The 20,747-nt window shown below is 29.3% G+C and overlaps 1 protein-coding gene across 4 annotated transcripts; it reads right to left on the bottom strand.

The window, feature by feature from the left end:
* Window positions 1-166: 166 nt before the first annotated feature.
* LOC145195700 (uncharacterized) lies at window positions 167-15,799 on the bottom strand. 4 transcript variants are annotated; one of them, XM_090078806.1, is made up of 16 exons: window positions 15,521-15,799; window positions 9,390-9,561; window positions 8,390-8,562; window positions 7,521-7,647; window positions 7,143-7,433; window positions 6,736-6,920; window positions 6,353-6,473; window positions 5,959-6,192; window positions 4,802-5,064; window positions 4,491-4,588; window positions 4,259-4,415; window positions 4,075-4,144; window positions 3,659-3,933; window positions 3,374-3,545; window positions 1,181-1,309; window positions 167-639 (listed from the first exon to the last, which is right to left on the bottom strand). In XM_090078806.1, exons 1-16 carry the CDS (start codon window positions 15,548-15,550, stop codon window positions 449-451), a joined length of 2,688 nt encoding a protein of 895 aa, XP_089934932.1. In that variant the 5' UTR covers window positions 15,551-15,799; the 3' UTR covers window positions 167-448. The 4 variants fall into 4 exon arrangements, with proteins under 4 accessions (XP_089934932.1, XP_089934934.1, XP_089934933.1 ...); XM_090078808.1 differs by lacking the exon at window positions 15,521-15,799 and adding an exon at window positions 12,231-12,446; XM_090078807.1 differs by lacking the exon at window positions 15,521-15,799 and adding an exon at window positions 10,122-10,238.
* Between the last annotated feature and the right edge of the window lie 4,948 nt (window positions 15,800-20,747).

The raw sequence follows: 20,747 nt of genomic DNA, 5'->3' as shown, positions 1-20,747 counted from the left end.
AATTTAATTGTTAAAAATATCGTTCATAGGCCTTCCTTACGTCTCCAAAGCTTGTTTCGAGTGTCAAATAATGGAAGGAAAAAAATTCACATTAAGAAATACTTTTTGCAATACTTATAAATATATATATAAATACTTATAAATACTTATAAATAAAAACAAATAGTAAACACAAGAATAACATTTAAAATAAAAAATTTTGTTGACAAAATGAAAGTGAAAAATTTTAAAATTACTTCGTTTAAAATGCGTAGATTTTGGCATCTTTTAAGCTGAATATTTACAAGCAGCGTTATTTTTGAATTGCTATTATTGAGTTCATAAGGTTCGTTAGTTGTAAAAAATACTGATAAATAGTTTACCACAACTTGATATTCAAATGTGTTTTTGAGTTGTTTCAAATTAAGGGAAATATATTTCTTTTCATAAACGCAGAAAAAATGGCGAATTATAAAATGTCATAATTTTTGTGATGAAGAACTCGTGCTCCTTCTCGCAGTTTCGTCCACGAGTTGGGTTCTTTAGCTATCGAATCGGTTAAATCGAGGCACATCATTTCTTGATATTTCATTTGCTTTTTAAGAACCTCTTCGTCTACTGTTAGGTAACGTACCCAACTGTACAAGCCCAGCGAATAACCTAAAAATAAAAACATTCTTTTTTGCAAACATTTCGGCTGAAATAAATCTGTCGAATTTCTATCTTGTCTGCACACTGTTTTCACGCGTTAGCAAACTGTAAAATTAAAAACAAAATACTGGTTGATTATGGTTTTAAGAAACAAACGTCCGAATCTGTAGAAAAAAATACTAAACCGTTCACATAGGTTATTATTCTTATTGTAAATTTATTTACTTGGTACAAAACAATAGATGTTTTAAAAATGCTAAATTAAGTTTAGCTTGGTTAAAATATGAAATCTGGAATTACCTGTTTGTTATCTATAGAATAAATAAACAATACGAGTTGTTTCTTAAAAAAACATCTGTGCTACTTTGTTTTTATTAAAAGTTTTTCGAAAATTTACGCTGGCCCTTTGACATTACTTTTGAGCGTTTTTTAATTAGCACGCATGACCATGGATGGAGCCCTATGGAAAACATGCTGTTGCCGTAACCTTATAACAAGTTACAAATAAATTTTCATCAAAATAAGTAAATTTTCAGCTCATTTTCCTCACCTTTTCTTCGAAAGAATTCACTGATCTCATCCTCATCTTTCTGAATATGTAACTCAATATTAAGTCGTAGATAGTCACAAAATTTACGGACCATTTTCGACAACTTAATTTCCAGCGCTTCTTTTGCATCTATATTAAAATTTTTGCTATTAAACTTTATTACTAAATGTGTTTTAAAATATTTCAAGAGAGAAAAATTTGAAAACAAAGACTCTTAATAGATAAAGATTCCTTTGTGGTCTCGGAAAAAACTGTTGTCATAAAAAATACAGTTAGAGGTCGCCAAGCTTGATTTTACTTACTAAATGCACTAAGAGTTTATTTCAAACTATATAAAATTTGAGCGCTTTTTACCGGGAAATTTTTTAAATAAAAATCAGTCTAAAATTTCAGTTTATGTCTTAAATTAAAGCTGTGTCTCATTTACTAACTATATAACAAAAAATTACAATTGGAGGTTTCCTCGAAGGTATGCACGAATCTTTGTCTTGGTATTGCTCATCATCTTGCGCACAACAGATTCTGGAACTTTTTTACACTCTTTCTCCCATGTTTCAACATAGTTTTAATTCCCTGTGACTTCTTAGACATGTATCCCTTGATAATCGCCCAGAAATTCTCGATCGGTTGCCATTGAGGTGTAGTTTGGAGGATTCAGCTCTTTCAGGACAAAAAATAATTCTTTGGCATTCATCCAATCAATCGTGTGTTTGGCGTAATGACATAAAGCGAGGTCAGAAAGTAGTGGGACCATTAGGGAGTTGATAAAAGATAGCAGACATTTTTTGCAAGCGACGTAAAGTTACTTGGTAATTGTCTGAGAAGTGACAAACGCCTTTGACTTACGGCCACAGCTGCACATCGCTGGCCACATCATGAACTTTTTACAGAACTTGTTGCACTTTTGAAACTTAAACTTGTCGTGAAGACCAAATCGTTTGTTTGAAACATAAAATTGGTGACCTGGGGTTTGTTTTAAGTCAGTTTTGACATAAGTTTCATCGTCGATGATAAGGCAGCCATTTTGATTTATCATCACCGAATCAAATAATTTTCTAGCTTGCATTTCGGTAGCCAAATTCTGTTTCATATTGCGATTAGGTACTTTCATGACTTTAAAAGATTTCAAATTAAAAAATTTATGCGCTTTCATCACAGATGATCTTGAAGTTCCGTATCGTTGAGCTCGAATTCTGTCCAATAGGCTGGGATTTTGCTTGAATGATCGCTTTAAGTTTTCAACTAATTTCTTATCGAGGAATTCTTGTTTTCTTTCTGAACCTTTCTTCCGTTGAATAGTTCCAGACTTCCGAAATCTAGAAATCACGTGTTGATTAAGGTAAATCACTAATGATTGAGGTACTTTAGTTGCCTTTGCGATTGAAGAATGTGAAGCGCTTGAAATCGAAATATGTGCACAACTCATACGTAATATTTGACAAATTTTTGCATGAAACTTAATGCTAAATTAACACCACCTCTTTCAAAGTAAACACCAATTAATGCTTCAACAGAATCAGCTATTGACTTATCCTGTACACTTTGATAGGTGGTTTGCTTCATGAAACTTTGTCAAACTTTTTCGTGAACTTTTTCTTGTTTCGACAGCATTTTAAAAAATATGAAAAAATTTCTTTTACAATGTTTTATTTTTTCAATAACTAAGACACATAGCTTTAATTTAAGACATAAACCGAAATGTTAGACTGATGTTTTATTTTAAAAATTTCTTGTTAAAAAGTGCTCAAATATTACGTATCCGGTCTTTATTGTGATTTTAGATGAATTGGATAAATTAAATGAGATTGTCTCATCAACAGTTCCAAGAATGATTGTTGACTTGTGTTTGCTTCGTCCAGTACTGCAGAAACATTTGGAGTGATGACATGAAAACATTTTTACACATCACTGAGCTGATCACTTCTTTTTTGGCCTTAAGCTTTCTGTCAACTGAAACTATTGATCGAATGCATGTTGTTTTTTGCATTATGATACTGATAGCACAGAATGCCAGAGATTTGAACACTTTAGCAGCAATTTGAATTTAAAAAAAAAATTCTTGGATGAGATCAAATAATCAATTACAGTTAACATTCTTGGTAGACCTCTAATCCTTTTTATTGAATTTTAAACTTTTTTTCTTTGACATGATAAAAGGAAAAAAAAAAAAAAAGCTAAAATAAAAATATTTACTATATGGCTGCAGTTTCTGTTTTTTTGATCTTAAAATCCCAAACTCAACAACAAGTCCTATAACTATTGCACTTAATATGATGATAGATCCATACAATAATATTGCCCTAGAAATTTTTGATTTAGGGTCAATCAATCCAGTGTCAAGAACAGAGAGCACTTCTGCTTGTACCTAAATTTTAAACAATATCTGAAAATGTTAATTAGCATTTTAAGAATGTTAATTAGTATTTGAAACTAACAAATATACAAAAAAGTAGATAAAATAGAAAATCATAGAAAAACCTCTGGGATCATCTCAGTGAGATTATCAACAATTTTCTTTATATTCTCTGATTGTGCAAACACATAAGATCGTATGTCATTTTCCAGTTTAATCATATCAGAAGCAAGTATAACCCCCCAGCCATACTCCTCTGGTATTATCTTGGAAATCTTGAGCTTCCGTCTAGAAAAGTCGCTAGCCACAGAAGCAGCCTTTAGTGAATCTAATAGGATACCATCCAAAATCTTTTTTTCAAGTGCATCCAACAACTCTTCTACTTTAGAAAACGTCAAACCTATAACAAATTAGTTGTAAGGAATTAAAAAATATGTAAATCTAGTAACCCAAAATTTTATTCAGTTTAACAGAAACCTATTGCATTATTCTATAAACGGTTAGTAGATTGGTGTTTTTAAATTAATTAACTATTATTTACCTGAAGGGTTCATTACAGCATTTCTTCTTACGCCTAGAGCATACTCAAATGATTTATCAATAGCCCCTACCTAAAAAAACTTTTTTTCATTAAAAAACTGAAATCATTGAGGATTTAAGATGCAAGAGATGTTTAAAATTTTTTATAGAATAAAAAAAAGGAACAAAAAACGGGAATTAACCACCTTGCTACCATAGAGAATCGGATCCGGACTCAATTTTACAGAAGTTAAATTTGTTGTTATGGTACCAATAACGATAGCATTTGTGATGGGACCTGTTATCAACCAGATAACAGCAGCAATTTTCGCTGGAGTACTTCGAGGAGTTTTGTCACCATACCTAAGTTTAAATAACTCTCAAACCACTATTTTTGTATAAACATTTAATTATTCATCATAGAAATACTCTACCTACCCTATTGTAGTCATGCTGACAAATGCCCAATACATCCCATGGTAAACACCACGAAGAAAGCTTTCATTTGGAAACTCTAATTTATTAGCATTGCGATCCTAAAAAAGCAAAGTCTTGTATTTTCTGAAATAAAACTCCAACTCTTTAAAAATTAACACAAATTAATCTTACCAGAACCCACATAAACATTCCGCTGAAATAAAACTCCAACTCTTTAAAAATTAACACAAATTAATCTTATCAGAACCCACATAAACATTCCGCTAAAATAAAACTCCAACTCTTTAAAAATTAACACAAACTAATCTTACCAGAACCCACATAAACATTCCGCTGACAATAGAGAAAAGAAATATTATTATAACAGCAGGCCAACATTTGAAAATAGCATCTGCAACTGCTTGGGATTTGTTAAAGTCTGCTGATGCATCTCTGACAATGAATGCAATTCCAGGAGTAGACATGATAGTTACATATTTGAATTCTGATTGGAAAGTTTCAATTGATTTCCTACCACTAACCGGTAAGTGAAAATGCACGTTGTTTGCAACTTGTAATTTCAGATCATTTTCATCTAAATAATGAGTAATAAACTCTAAAGAAAATTAGTAATGGAAGAAATGACGCATGATAAGCTTTGTATATTAGAATCAGTCACAGAAATGTTAACAACTTTTAAGATGTTTTTTTTATTTTTATGTTAATCAGTTTTTCTAAAAATATCAAAACACAAAAAAGTAAAAGAAATGTTTTGCACAGCTACACAAAATGTCTTGAATTAATAGCACAAAAGCTTGCAAATTTAAGTGGTTGTAAAAAGAGAAATGTCTTGCATTTAGACCTAATTTAAATGTTACAGAAACTAGAAGCAATAAGTATAATTATCAGCTAGAACCATGGCAGGAGCAGAAAGACCCATCATGGTGGGAGCAGAAAGCCCTGGAAAACAATCCCAACAAGTTTAAGATTTTAATTAAGAAATTAAGCTCTAGCTGACAAAATATTTTTGATTGGACAAAAAAAATAAAATAATGTTAAAACGTTTAAATTGCAGTCACAAATTTTAATGTATGAAACCTTGTATATTTCTTGGTGTTGCAAAACTAAGTAATAATATTTTACACTTCATGTTCTTTGGATTAACTAAAAGACTTTATTGCTTTTTTACATCATTATCAAATAATTGCTTTTTTAAAACAATAACTTTTTTTTTTCTGATTTAAAGAAAGAAGGATAAAAAGAATCATTGTTTGAATCAAACTCAATGTTACAGGATAAAATTTGGTAACTACATACTTTTTTACATGCCATATTTATATATTTGGAAGATTTCATTTTACTCATAAAGCTGTAATATCTTACAAACCCCAGTAAGTTACTGTTACTTATGTTGTGCTGGTTGTTAAATGACTAATGGATTTTAAGTATTATCTATAAAATTTTCATTTAAAATTTTCAAACCACCCACCTGATCGCATTTGAGAATGGCCATCTTTTGTTCTATCCCAATAAAGAGTACTTGTTCTGTTCCCTTGTTTTAGGCCAGGACATTGAGAACATATTGTATCTATCATTTGTTGTAAAAAATCAAAAAATAATCCTCCGGTAGCTGTAGTATATCCATAAGCTCCTTTTGTGCCATAGATTAATTTTCCAGATTCATACCATGCAGTGTAAATATTAGTAGGACATTTGCATGACTCTAAATGTTTTAAAAACATTTTAGAAGAATTCAACATCAACAAAAAGACAACTCAAAATCTTTTACTTGAAAAAAAACTTTTTTTTAATTTCAAATATTAAACAAACACTTAAAAGAATAGTAATAGATTTTGAACTAATACTTGAAAACAAACAAATACCAATATATATTGAATTACTCTTGTTGCCTAAACCAATGATAGTTTCACCAGCAATGTATACTGTCAATTCTATATCAGTTGGCAAACTTTTTATGACAGCTCTGGTGGTATATTGGTCAACCTTGATATTGTGAAAAAATGAAAAACACAGAATTAGGCTACCACTGCAGGGCTTTAATCGTTTGAAAATGAGAATGTATCTAACATGTATTTTCAAAAAAATTTCTCAAATAAAGATTTCTATATTCATATTACTTCACTACTGATATTTTAGTAAAATTTCAGGAACATTTTTCAATGAAAAGTTAGCATTGAACTAAGTAATGTTGATACATTATTTTGAGAGAATGGTAAGCAGCTATAAAAATGTAATTAGTACATACCTTAAAAACTTTCATCTCAGGAGGTAGAGACTTCTTTCCTTCTCGAGATATTCCATAAAAAATATTGTAATATAACAGTTTTCCATTAGTACAATTATCAGGTATAGGGCTCCAGGTAATAATTGCCTCAGTTGGACGATATTGATCAAGTTCCCAATCTGTTATAAAAGGACCAACTGATGGAACTAAAAATTAACCACTTTATAGCAACAAAGATGAAAGAAATGAAAGACAGCTGCCAATAAACATGGCTGATATAAAAATGTGACATAAGGAACAATATATTTATAATAACTTTTATAAATCCTTGACAAAACTTGATAGCTTAACCTTGAGAAACTATATTCTTCTGTATATATAGTTTTTGTTCAAAATTTTAAACCATATTCATAAATAAAAAAAATTACCTCCTTCTGAGGTTTTAAACACACACCAGGCTTGAGGTCCTGATCCAGCACTGGTGTCGGCAGTAAAATATAACTCATATCTTGTGTTGGGTTTCAAATCAGAAATACTCCCTGATACTACAGTAGGATTAAAGGTCACTGTAGTGAAGTTTTCATTTGCAGTAAAAATTTTGTAAGTTGCAGTATAACTTTTTTTAAATCCTCTCCATTCCATAACTCGAGTCCAATACAGAAGAACACTTCTTGCTGAATCAACATTACAGACTAGATTTTTGGGTTCTTCAGGGGGGGCTAAATTAAAGATTACTGTCTATACAAACATTTCCTTGTAATAAAAAAAATTCAAATTAATTTGTAATAAAATTCTAAACTACTAACTGCCTTCAAATGTTTTGGCCACAGAATCTTGTGAAGAAATTCCATTTCCCATTGAATGAAAAGCTAGAACTCTTAATATATAAGTGGTATATGGCTCCAACCTTTCAATAACCAGAAATGATGTGTTCTAAGGTAAACAAGATGAGTGGAAATAAACAGGCGTTTTTAAAACTTTATTTCAAACTTTATTTCAAATTGTTTTAGACTTTTTTTTAAAAAAATTTTTATGGATTTTTGTATATCACCTCCATTTATTCAGAACTTCTCTTTTAGATTGCTGATCTAAGTAATCATGTTAGGATCTGGGTTTTGTGATGGTCACACCAACATACCATATAGTTTTTAGACTGATTTTATAGTTCATTTTTAGACAAATTGGTAAAATTTTTCAAACTTTAAGGTTTTAAAGGCAACTTAAAATATAAAACTAATTTAGTATTTTTTATCCAGTGATTTGTTCTTTATTTTAAAAAATCAGGATTCTATGTTAAAACACCATAATCATTGAACTAAAACCATAATGTTTTCAAAATGTTTTCAAAATTTTAACTTTAATTTTATATTACGGAAATTGCAGTTCCTAACAACTTTAAACTATAAATCTGATGGCAAATGTCCTTATGGCTGAATTATGTAAAGCTAAAAGAAGACTGAAATTTCATAGATATTTAAATAACAGTCATATGCAATTCAAGCATATCTACAATACACAATTTTTTGATGATTCTTAGATTCTGAAAGGTTGTATTCTGGCTTATTCTGATGAAAGATGTATGTAACTGTTTGTTTATAATTATTAGGCAGGTAACAAGAGACTTCTAAGTAAAAAAAATTAACAGAAAAAAAGTTGCTGAAGTAGATGTATTTACCTGACATGAAACCCATTCCCATTGAGAATTTGCATTTTGATATTTTCTGTAAAAAACTGTGTATCCCTCTACTGTCAGGTTTCCATCAATTGTGACATTTACAGGACTCCAGGTTGTATTTATTGAAGTAGGTGAAATTGCTGTTGCATTAAAATCAAATGGAGCAGGTGGAACTTAAATTTAATGAAAATATAAAAGTCAATTTTAATTTAAAGTTACTCTTTTAGAAACAAAATATTAAAACTGTTAAAGTATAATAATAATAATAATAATAATAATAATAATAATAATAATAATAATAATAATAATAATAATAATAATAATAATAATAATAATAATAATGATAATAATAATAACAATAACAATAATAATAATAATAATAATAATAATAATAATAATAATAATAATAATAATAATAATAATAATAATAATAATAATAATAATAATAATGATAATAATAATAACAATAACAATAATAATAATAATAATAATAATAATAATAATAATAATAATAATAATAATAATAATAATAATAATAATAATAATAATAATAGCAATAATAATAATAGCAATAATAATAATAATAATAATAATAATAACAATAATAATAATAATAATAATAATAATAATAATAATAATAATAATAATAATAATAATAATAATAATAACAATAATAATAATAATAATAATAATAATAATAATAATAATAATAATAATAATAATAATAATAATAATAATAATAATAATAATAATAATAATAATAATAATAGTAGAAGTAGTAGTAGTGGTAGTGGTAGTAATAATAATCTAAAAAAGAAATTTGTAATAAAAAATAAATATTATAATAATTACAGTTATGTTAACAATATTAATAATTGCAATAAACTATATCATAAAATAAAAATAATAACAATAATATTACATTTCAGAAGTGTATGATGTTTTTCTAAGATATTTAATATACGTATTAAAAACTTCTAAAACCAATATTAAATATTACCATCATTGGAAGTGATATTGAATGGTCCCACTGGCATGTCATAAATTTTTTGATCTTCTTGGATAGCATTTTGTAAAATTACTATCTCATCGGTGGCAACATAATCGTAAGTGATTGTCATATTGACCCAAGTGATCGAAAAACATGGTTGAAATATTAATTCCAATATTATCTAAAATTGTAACAATTACTCTAAATACAAATGCAGCTTTTGAGATAAAGTATATATACATATATATATATATATATATATATATATATATATATATATATATATATATATATATATATATATATATATATATATATATATATATATATATATATATATATATATATATATATATATATATATATATATATATATATTAGAGAGAGAAGGCCTTTTTTCATTATGACAGTTTTCAATAAATACATTAAAAAAATAAATTTTCAATAAATTCAATAAATACATTATTTTTATCTGGGTGATTTAAATCTGCAAAGTACAGGCTAGGATTGGTAATAAACAAATTCAAGTCTATAGACAGGGTCATCAAAGCCAATTTTGAAGTGAAGGGGCACTTTAGTCGTGGACAATGATCAGTGCCGCAGAAATAGCATTTTAGTTGTTTTTATGGGTGGAATTCTTTGATTAGTAGATAGGATGTTATGTTTTTTCTGATAATTAGTCATGAGATTAGCCCTAGGACAAGGAAACCACCGTATTAAATTTATAAGTAGAGAGCTTACGATATGAAAACTGCAACGGCAACGGAGACGACAAAGGTCTGGATCGAGCGGTTGCGACTTGCAGTTGCGGTATTCCAATAAAATTAGTTAAGAATTTCCGCTTCAAAAAAAAGAAAACACTTGAAATAAATAGAAAAAATTTAAAAATGGCTCCTTTAAGAAATGCTAGAAATGGTTTATTACTTGCATTAGAATCAAATATCATAGACGACGAAAAGTTTTTACAACTGTACAAATGAAATTTGCCTAAGAATCCAGATTTACCGTTTCGGAGTTAAGCAATTTTGTTTAGAAATCATGTCTGATGATGAATGCAAAAGTGAATTTAGATTTCTACGTAGTGATTTATATCGCTAACTCAATGTACTTCAACTACCTCAAGAGTTTGTATGTTATAACGGGTTAAAAGTTACTCCGGTGGAAGCATTGTATATTTTTTTAAAACGGTTTTCCTACCCATGAAGACTACTCGATATGATACTCGATATATATATATATATATATATATATATATATATATATATATATATATATACATATTCATATATATATATATATATATATATATATATATATATTTATACTTATGTATATATTCTAAATTTGTATCAGAAATTAAATAATTACTTTGTTACACTTTAAGAGCAAGTACTACTTTGATCTATTTATAAGCCGTTTTCAGAAAACGCGAATTTCAACGTTTTGACGTTCCGTAAAAAGTTTTAAAACGGCATTTCAGGGAATCCCATCCATTGCGCATGCCTAGTGTCAAATATTTATCATAAATTGTAGAAGTTGCCGTTGCAGTTTTCTTATCGTAAGCTCTCAAGTACCTTGCAAAATTCGGCACACCAACCCCAACCCCAATCCCCCCAACCCCCCCAACCCCCCTCAACCTAATTTTATTGCAGGATTATCAAAGGTTGTCGTCCAAAAATAAGAAAACATATAAGAAACAGTACTCTTAAAACGACTTAAACTTAATCTGAAAAAATTAAAAACTCATACGAAAAACTTATACGAAAACGCTAATTTTCGCCATTTTTTCAACGCGATGATTAATTTTAAAAAAACAACAAATATTACATTTATAGACCTGGTTTTTATGTTAAATAGCTCCCAAAATCCTCTTTATGAGTGTATGTAAGAGTTTTTATTTATTTGGTATTTTTACTTTCCTATACTGTTTTTTTCTCTTATCCCAGTAGCAATCATGTCCGTGGACTTCAACAATGACATCACCTAATAATAATAGTTTAATCATGCCTTCTAGTCAATCTTTCAAACATGCCTTTCCAGTACTCTCACAATCGTTACGGACTTCGTCCACAAGTCTGTTGCGAAGAGAAAAACATTTTGTAGCAGCAGTTCTCAAATAACAAGCCTTAGTTTAATTGTTTATTTAAGCAAAAAAAAAAATTTTATTTACGCCACTTTAATGCAGGATAAACCAAGGTCTGTTATACGCAGGACAGGCCCGTTGAGATGAATGAGGCCAAGGCCAACTTACTCTGATCGACTTCTTGAGCCCAGGAACTGGTGCAAGGGAAGGGAAGAGATTTTTCTAGGCCTAATTTTGTTTTTGCGTGTGGCTAAGAAAATGTTTAGAAAAATTTTTTTTCCAATTTAAATAAATTTATGGAAATTGAACTGTTTTGGAAGAAGATACTTTCTTATTGCAATTTAAGAAAATTGTTTAAGTTTTAGGACCAATCACAATGCAATAAAAAATTCCGAACGTGACCATGTCTTTTTGTCTGACATACCGCATTTGTTTGCAGCTAATTATCTACAATTCAACACTTATAAATAGTAGAACATCAATGCAAAAAACTTTTGTGCTGGTAATTTATGGATTTTATTTTACTTCTAGACATCAAGAAATATGCAGGTAGCAAATTGCCATCACTAAGTTACACTGAAGAGGGGAAGTTCAGAGTTACTTAATGATGCCAATTCCCATTCCATTTTAATAGATTGCCTCTGTTTTTTAATACTCTCTACAATAGTTAGCAATAGTTCTTTTGAGTAAATTCTAAATTGTATGATTGAACAACTAATGACCAATATACAAACTTTTTGTTAAATAAAAAATAGCTTCAGTCTTACGAGTCGTTGGTTGCTAATGAGAATAAATCCCCTATCCTTTGGTTGCCCCTCATTACTTCATAGCCTGGATCTGCTACTGGTAACAAATAATTTCCTATCAGTAGTGAGTCCATGAATTGTCATAAATTCTTTTAAATTATCATAATCCTTGAAAAAGGTTTCCATATTGTCTGTGCATGTTGAGGATATTATCAGAATTATATTTTGGTGCAGTTGCTGGTAAAAAAAAAAAAAAAAAAAAAAAATTCCTTTTACGCATCAGCGTTTCATTTATTCGTTAATAACGAATAATAACGAATAATAACGAATTATTAAGAAACTCTTTTACCAGTCTTTTATGTAAAAGGAGTGTGCTATCAACTTTTAAAACCTTAAAGTTTGTTTGCAGAAATCCTATCTTCTTTAAAAACATAATTTGAGAAATAAAGAAAAACTAATGCAGAATATTAATAATAAAATGTAACAATTAACAATATTTTTCGTTTTCAACCGAAATGTACTTACAGTTAGAGAGATAAGTATCTTAACAATAAATTTTATTGTGAAAAATAAAATTTGATGAGTTATTTTAGAAAAAAAATAAGTTTTTGATGAAAGCTTTTTTTGATTATTATGAAAGCAAATTTAATTATGATTTCAGGTAACAAAAAAAATCATGTTAATAAATTTTCTTTGCTCAAAACTAAACAAAACATTTAATAAATTTACAACGGTAAATAAAAAATTTTCAACGGTAATTAAAAATCTGAACAAAGTTTTTAAGATCAAAATTTTTTTCCAATTTACTTTTGCAACTTTTTAGCGTTGAGTTAGGTCACCATTCGCTTTAATGTATTCTGCAAGTCGGTTTTGCATTAATTTAACTCACTTCTTTGTTGCATCTGAATCAATTTGAGACTAAGCTTCTTGGAGCGAGATCTTCAACTCTTCTTTTTTTGAGACATCGTGCACCAGCTTTTTGATCCAGAGTAGCTCACAGGTATCCAATTGGATTGAAATCTGGACTATGATCATTCAAAAAATTCAACTGCTTCTGGATCAAAAATTCTTTTGCTATCTTTGACCCATGCTTGGGGTCACTGTCACTTGATGGAAGATAAATTTTTTCCTATTTGCAGCTTTTGAGTTGAGGTCAGAAGAGTTTTATTGAGAAAGTTCACATAAACCTTAAGTCCTTAATCCCATCAATAAACCTTAATTCCATCAACAAACTCCAGCTTTCCTGTTCCATCCCAAGTCATCATTCCTCACACCGTAGCATTGATTCCACTAAAGTTCGCTGTTGCTCGAATGCAACAGAGTTTGAATGTTTTGTCTTCCTTTCTCCGTACTTTTTGAGCTCCGTCAGACTTCACAAAATTAAATGTTGACTCGTTAGTCCATAAAACTTTATTCCAGAATGATAACGGCATGTTTACATATTTCTTAGCATATGCGAGTCTTTGCTTTCGATGGGTTTTTGAAAGGAATGGCTTCTTGAGTGGAACTCTTGCTTTAAATCCATTCTCTTTCAACCAATTTCAAATAGTAAACGGGTTGACTTGAGTTCCAAGTTCTTTTTCAAGAACGTTTGATGCTTTTTGTGATGTAAAAGTATTGATTTTCCTGTACTATCTTAACAACTTGTCGATCAATTCTGAGTGTTATATATCGCTTTGCTTCTGATTTTTCTGAATTTTCACATATATCTAAAACTTTTGTACTTTTTAATCAAGTCGCTGATGATTACTAGTGCCGTTCCAGTCGCTCTAGTATCAATCTGAATCTTTTACCTTGTTTGAACAAGTCAATAACTAAGTTGCGCTGAACTTGCGACTATTCCTTGGTGAGTTAAAACCAAGAAATGGGAGTTAAACAGTTTTTGGTGATTTCAATGACAAATCAAATAGCGTTGAAAAGTATCAGTCGGTTATTAGTGGTTATTCATTATTTGTTAAATAAATACCTTGATTTATTGTTTAAATACCTTGAATTATTGCTTAAAAGCTTTTTTTTTTTAATTATCACTGTAAAAACTTTGCTTATGTTTGGATAATTTTCTTTGGTCGAGATTTCAACACTGGTTTTGAGTAAAGAAAGTTAATTAACGTAACTTTTTTTTTTATTTTATGAAATATTGATTAAATTTGCTTTCAGAATAATTAAAAAAAAATTTTATCTGAACTTTTTTTTTTTTTCATGAAAAAGCTCACTGAAGTTTTTTTTTTCACAAAATTTCTTGTTCAGATTTTCTCTCTAACTGTATGTTAAACTATTTCTTTTGTGTAAGAATTAAGTCTTGTTTAAAAGGTTCTTAGTTTTGTTATTTGAAATAAGTTTGTTACCATTTACTACTTAAAACCGTAGACCACGTCAATGTCAAGTAGTTTAGAAGTTCGTTCGGCATATTATTTGCAGGTGAGTACTTAAAAAATGAAAAAGATACAGGTAAGTACTCAAATTTTAAATGATCTATCGGTTCAAGACTTCATTTTTTAGCAACAAGTTTATTTTAGGGATCAACACAAAAGATATGTATTATAATTTGCATAATTGGTTTTATAAATCAAACTCTGATGCTCATCGTTCAGTAATATTGGTTCATGGCAGTAATATTAATTTCGGTTCATAGCAGTAACATTAATTTTGAGTTCGTTAATAAATAATAATAAAAATACAGTTCTATATGCATATTAACACAAGGTCCATGTAACCAAGGGAAAGATTTTCAGCAACGTTAATGTGACCCGTAATATTTATCATGCCAAAAAAATCAAAGTGATTTTTTTTAGAAAAGAGCTAAAACTAAAAAAAAAAAACTAAAAAACCAAAAAAGTTTTCTTGAATAATTTTCTTCTCTTTTAAGAAAAAAGGGGGAAAAAAATCTTAAAATAACCTCTCTCACAAAAGTGGATAAAAGAAATGACGTTACTCGAACGATAAAAAAAAAATCTCAAGCATCGACATTGCATCAACATGGACTATGATAATCCTTAAACATGGTTCTGATGCAAAATGTTTATTGATCAGAAGCTTCCGTAAATAAGATTGAACTTGTAAAGAAAGTTAACGTTTTTGTTGGTCAAAAGCATTTGAGCTATCTTTATATTACTAAAACACAACAATATTGTCATCGTGACCTCATAGCATATATATCAGAGATTTTAATTTCATGGTTTTAAGAGCATTAATTGTTTGTGATAAAGATTATTGTTAAATCGATAAAATATGACACCGATGACACTTAAAATATTTCATTAAGAATCTTCTAAATGACATGGAATGAACTTGCATTTAAAAATAAAACTCACCAGCACTTTGCATGGATCCATCGTTCGCATTTCTACTTTGTAAACTTTTGTTGATTGTTAATATTTAAAATTATGTAATTTTGTATCTAAAGCGTCAGGGGGTTGATAGAGCTACCCAAGTATCCAAAATGTTAGGGGGGTCAATAAAACATTACTAGTTACTAAAGATTATCATCTCACGGGGTTTCATAAAACTGTTTGAAAGCATATTAAACCTGCATTTGTTGTCTAAATAAAACTCATCTTTTCTTCTATTTTCTTTCAAATTCAACTTTAGGAATCCTAAAGATTCAACGTTAAAAAGCTTAAATTGCATACATGTTGCTGTTGCTAATGCTCCACGTTCATTTATTATTTAAGTAAAAATGTATTTACCGTTTATCTTACGAAGCTGCAATAAATATTTAATAGGCAATAAAAAATTTATATCACTAATGTGAAATAAAACATCAAATTTATATGAAATATGTAAAACAACTTTTACACTTAAAATAAGTTAATGAGTTAAAATGGATCCATTTAAAGAAAAGCGTGAAAAAAAAAATCCTTTTGAATAAAAAAGATGAATTGAGGGTTTTTTTTTATTAAAACAAAAAGCGTTTTGAAAAATATTTTGTTAAATAATGTAAATGCCGCGACGGTTTTTTTAGACTTTTTTTGGAAACCAAATTACTAATAAATAATTTTGGAATTTCTAATGAATAATTCCAACATAACATACAAATAACTGGATTTCAGTTGCTTTAAAAAATATTAGCAACCTGATGAATTTTGGTTTTTTATTCTAAAACCACTTATAGAATAAATAGATGAAAAAACCAAATTATTCAACTACTTTTTGTTGTTATTTTTCTTACTCTTCTGTCGAACAGCAAAAAGTGAAATCTAAAAGAACTTTACTTAAGGTTATAGAATATTTACAAAGCAAGACATTAAAAACACAATTTTGCTTTCATTTTACTTTCATCGACATTGCTGAAAGTGATGGGTCTAAATTTTTTAAAAAAAATTTTTGAATAAAGAAATATCGTTCCAGATCGTTCAAATATTGTTCCAGATCGTTCAAATCTCGTTCTAGAATAAAATATTGTTCCAAAAGTTTTTCATCTGAAGTAAAATGCTCTCTGTTGAGTTTTTATGGGAAACTTCGGCGCTCGTAAATTTGAAAGTTTATATCAAAAAGAATGGGAAACAAATTCTAAAGCTCAAATCAGTTTTTCACTTATGGCTGTTATTGAAGCCTCCCCGCTGTTCAGTACAATAAGACCTATAAAAAGGTGAGGGGGAAAACCTTCAATAAGACCTACATGGGTGAGGGAAAAACCTCCAATAAGACCTACATGGGTGAGGGGCAAACAAAAAAGAACTATTTTACTGTCTACATAGTCTACATAGTCTACATAGTCTACATAGTCTACATAGTCTACATAGTCTACATAGTCTACATAGTCTACATAGTCTACATAGTCTACATAGTCTACATAGTCTACATAGTCTACATAGTCTACATAGTCTACATAGTCTACATAGTCTACATAGTCTACATAGTCTACATAGTCTACATAGTCTACATAGTCTACATAGTCTACATAGTCTACATAGTCTACATAGTCTACATAGTCTACATAGTCTACATAGTCTACATAGTCTACATAGTCTACATAGTCTACATAGTCTACATAGTCTACATAGTCTACATAGTCTACATAGTCTACATAGTCTACATAGTCTACATAGTCTACATAGTCTACATAGTCTACATAGTCTACATAGTCTACATAGTCTACATAGTCTACATAGTCTACATAGTCTACTAGTCTACATAGTCTACATAGTCTACATAGTCTACATAGTCTACATAGTCTACATAGTCTACATAGTCTAGTAGCTGAGAGGTCTTTTTTAAAGTAATCAAAAAAAAGGTTGACTGCTTTTCAAATCTCGTAGATGATTTTGCCAAGTTAATCTTAATATCAAGGTTTTTTTTATTTCTCACTTTAATAGTTAACTTTGCTGATGAGTCTTCTAAACCTTTTCGATAAAAAAGGTTTAGAAAACTCTTTACATAACAATCAACTGCCTCCAAGTCATTAAATGCCTCAGAGGTATTTGATTAGTTCGGAATATACTGAATAATGATCTTCCTTTCTCACGACCTTTCTTTTATTAAAAAGATTTCTTATCAATTTTTATACATATTTTAAGTATTTGAATTCAACTAATCCTATTTTTTTTCGCTCTTAAAAAAATTATTCATGACTCTTTTAATCTTGTTCTGGTCACACTTCCTTTGAAAAATCTTTTTACCATAATTCTTTGAAATTTACCATAATTTCAACCATGATCGTCAGAAACATCTCATAAATTTTTTTTTATTTCATGTTCGGCCACAATTACTAATCCAAATAAAAAGAGGTTGTTCGTCGTTTATTAAGAGGTTGTTAATACGAAAACTAAAGCTGAATTACTATATGATGAAATCATATATAACCAAATCCAGTTGTTTGTGCAGTTGAAATGAAAAAAAAATTTCAGAAAGAAGCATTGGTTTCAGGCAAAAACAACAAAGTCTTGAACAACATCTTCTTCTACTTCATCCAGCTTCGCCCTTTTTTGTTGCCAGTTGTGCCAATGGTGTTTTTTCATTTGGTAGCGTTTTTTTTTCTAACTAACATTTTTTGATTGAATCGGCTCTTTTCTTCCGGTAATCCAATTTTTTGAGCTTGGCATCATGTCGTTCACACGTTAACAACACATTTTCAAGCGATATCAAAACAGTGCACATCATCTGCTTTCTACCGTAATTTTTTGCTGGTGTTCCATCTTCAGCGGCCCGACTGATTTCAATGCATCACCTAGAGATGATGTTGAAGTGGCTAAATTCAGCATGCTACCCAATCTACTGGGTAATACAGATGACTCAGAGGTGGTAACTTCTTTATGCGCAGCAGTTGAGCTCACTATGATCACGTGATCTGTTAAAACAACAATACGGCGCTGGTCTTCTGGATCATCGTCTTTATTGCCAAATAGATTTTCGCCTTTAAATTCGTCAGCTACATAATCACTTTCGGAAAAAATATTTGAATTAAATGCTTAATAATACTCTTTGCTTGTTTGGGCATTTTTGTCCCATGAAGGTAAATATTTGATGCCAATCTTTATATCATATTTACATACCAAGACAATGAGTTCTTTAATGCTTAAATCATAATAAAGAGAGCTGGTACAAAGGTGGTTTTTCACCATTTCCTTTTCTCATTGAGTATTCAAAATCTGATTCACAAACATAAACAAAAAGAAATTAGCATTTCATATAAAGAACACTTAAAACAAGAAAAAGAATGAAAATATTGAAAAGAAATCAAAACTTAATGGTTTTGGACCGATCGCAGAAAAAGCAAGCAAAATAATCTTCACCTCAATATCAGTTTCTTTTGAAACATCAACATTTGCTTCGTCGATTTTACCAATATAGCGTCTCAATGTGGTTTCCTGAATTCCATTTGTTTTAGAAACAGACGCCTTGGAATTGCCATGAATTTTCACCATTTTAATTACCTCCAACATTTTGTCGAAGTCAATTGTTTTTTCTAATTTTGCTTTATGTGAAGACATCTAAAAAATTGATAGGAAAAAAACTAAAAAAATCTGCGAAAAAATCAATGCAAATGCCACAGAATATTTCATTTGCTAATGAGAAATACACTGCTGTACAAAAAAAAGATCCGCCACCATATCTTACAAAAATTCCGCCATCATACCTTACTAGTGTTGGAAACATGATGATGTCACTATCATGCTGTGAGAATTGAGAAAAATTTAAAATAACCAAAAAGGTTGAAGAAGGCCTAAATAATACTTTTCATACATTTACTTGACTTAATTTTTACAAAATCTTCACATTGGCACTGCAAACGTAGATGTCCAATAAAACTTTTTTGTTGTTTTTCTTCCACTACTTTTTATTCAAAATCACAAAAAATCGCAACGCACACATCCGCTGGGTACGGCCGCTGCATGTAAAATGTCAGCATAATTAAAGACATCAGCCATGAAGATATGGCGTGTCACAGCTGTCGTTATATGTGAGATTTAACAAGTCCGCCATACCTTACACGCCACCATGCCTTCATTCCTCTACATAAAAATGAATACATGAAGTTTTTTGTTTTGTTTTTTTAATTTGTTTTTTGTATTAGGGATAAAAAGTAAAACAGTGATTTGTGAAATTGAAAAAAAAAAAAATGTTGTTAAAAAAATTGTTAATTTATTTCGTATCACACATAAGTTACTAATTAACGTTCAAAAAACATGAAAAATTACTACAGTTCCTTAAAAAGTAAAACTTCAACGAGTTTGTTTTATATAATAATTTCTTAATTATTCTAGCTTTTAATAACAGAATTCTACCTTTTATGTTAATTTATTCGAAGATTCGGTTTTTTATACTTTTTGTAAGAATTCCCAAACAAACCTTCGAAGTATTACTTCTACCAATGCTTGCTAGATAGAAGCTTTAAGTCCTTAATTGTATCATGTTGTCAGGAACGTTAATAGACAGTTTGTGCCAATGTTCTCCATAAAATTTCAATGGATTTTATCTTGGATAAACATGCTAGGGAATCCAAAACTCATACTTTTTTCTTGGGACAATTGTTTTACACTTTAAGCCGCATCATTTTGTTGGCAAATCCATATCTCAGTAGGTAAACCATCATTAAACTCGATTAAAATGTTTTAGGATGTTTTTTCTAAAAGAACTTTTCAGTTTCTTGAAATCATTTTTGTTTTAAAAAAAGCACATCTGAGTTTATCCATGGAAACAAAATGTACCCCAAACAACCCGAAGTTACGTCTCATTGCGATGGCATCTTTTTTTCTAATAAAAATTTTTTTCTATAAAAATTTTTAACCATTAGGACAATCAAAAATAAACTTTTTCTGTTTTAAAAAATAACGCTTTCCTATTCTGCATCCTATGTCACGTGGTCCTTGGCCAACTTATATCTTTTGTCAATGTTGATTTTGTGATCATTTTTTTCCAATGGAACTGTCTAAATTCTAACAAAACTTGGTCTTATCATTCTCGCTGTTCTTACTCCTAACAATACCTAATGCAAATTAATTCTTAACTTGTTACCTGTAGTTGGGAAAGTAAAACCTTTTCGTTTGCATGAAAACGAGAGCCAACTGCCCAATTTCAATGTTATATATTTGAATTTAA

Source organism: Hydra viridissima, unplaced genomic scaffold (assembly GCF_058129835.1).
Source record: "Hydra viridissima isolate aposymbiotic clone 2 unplaced genomic scaffold, HvirCarnegie_v1 scaffold_2, whole genome shotgun sequence".
Classification (NCBI taxonomy): Eukaryota; Metazoa; Cnidaria; class Hydrozoa; order Anthoathecata; family Hydridae; genus Hydra; species Hydra viridissima.
The sequence above is the reverse complement of the archived record's forward strand: the minus strand, read 5'-3'. Positions and strand labels throughout refer to the sequence as shown.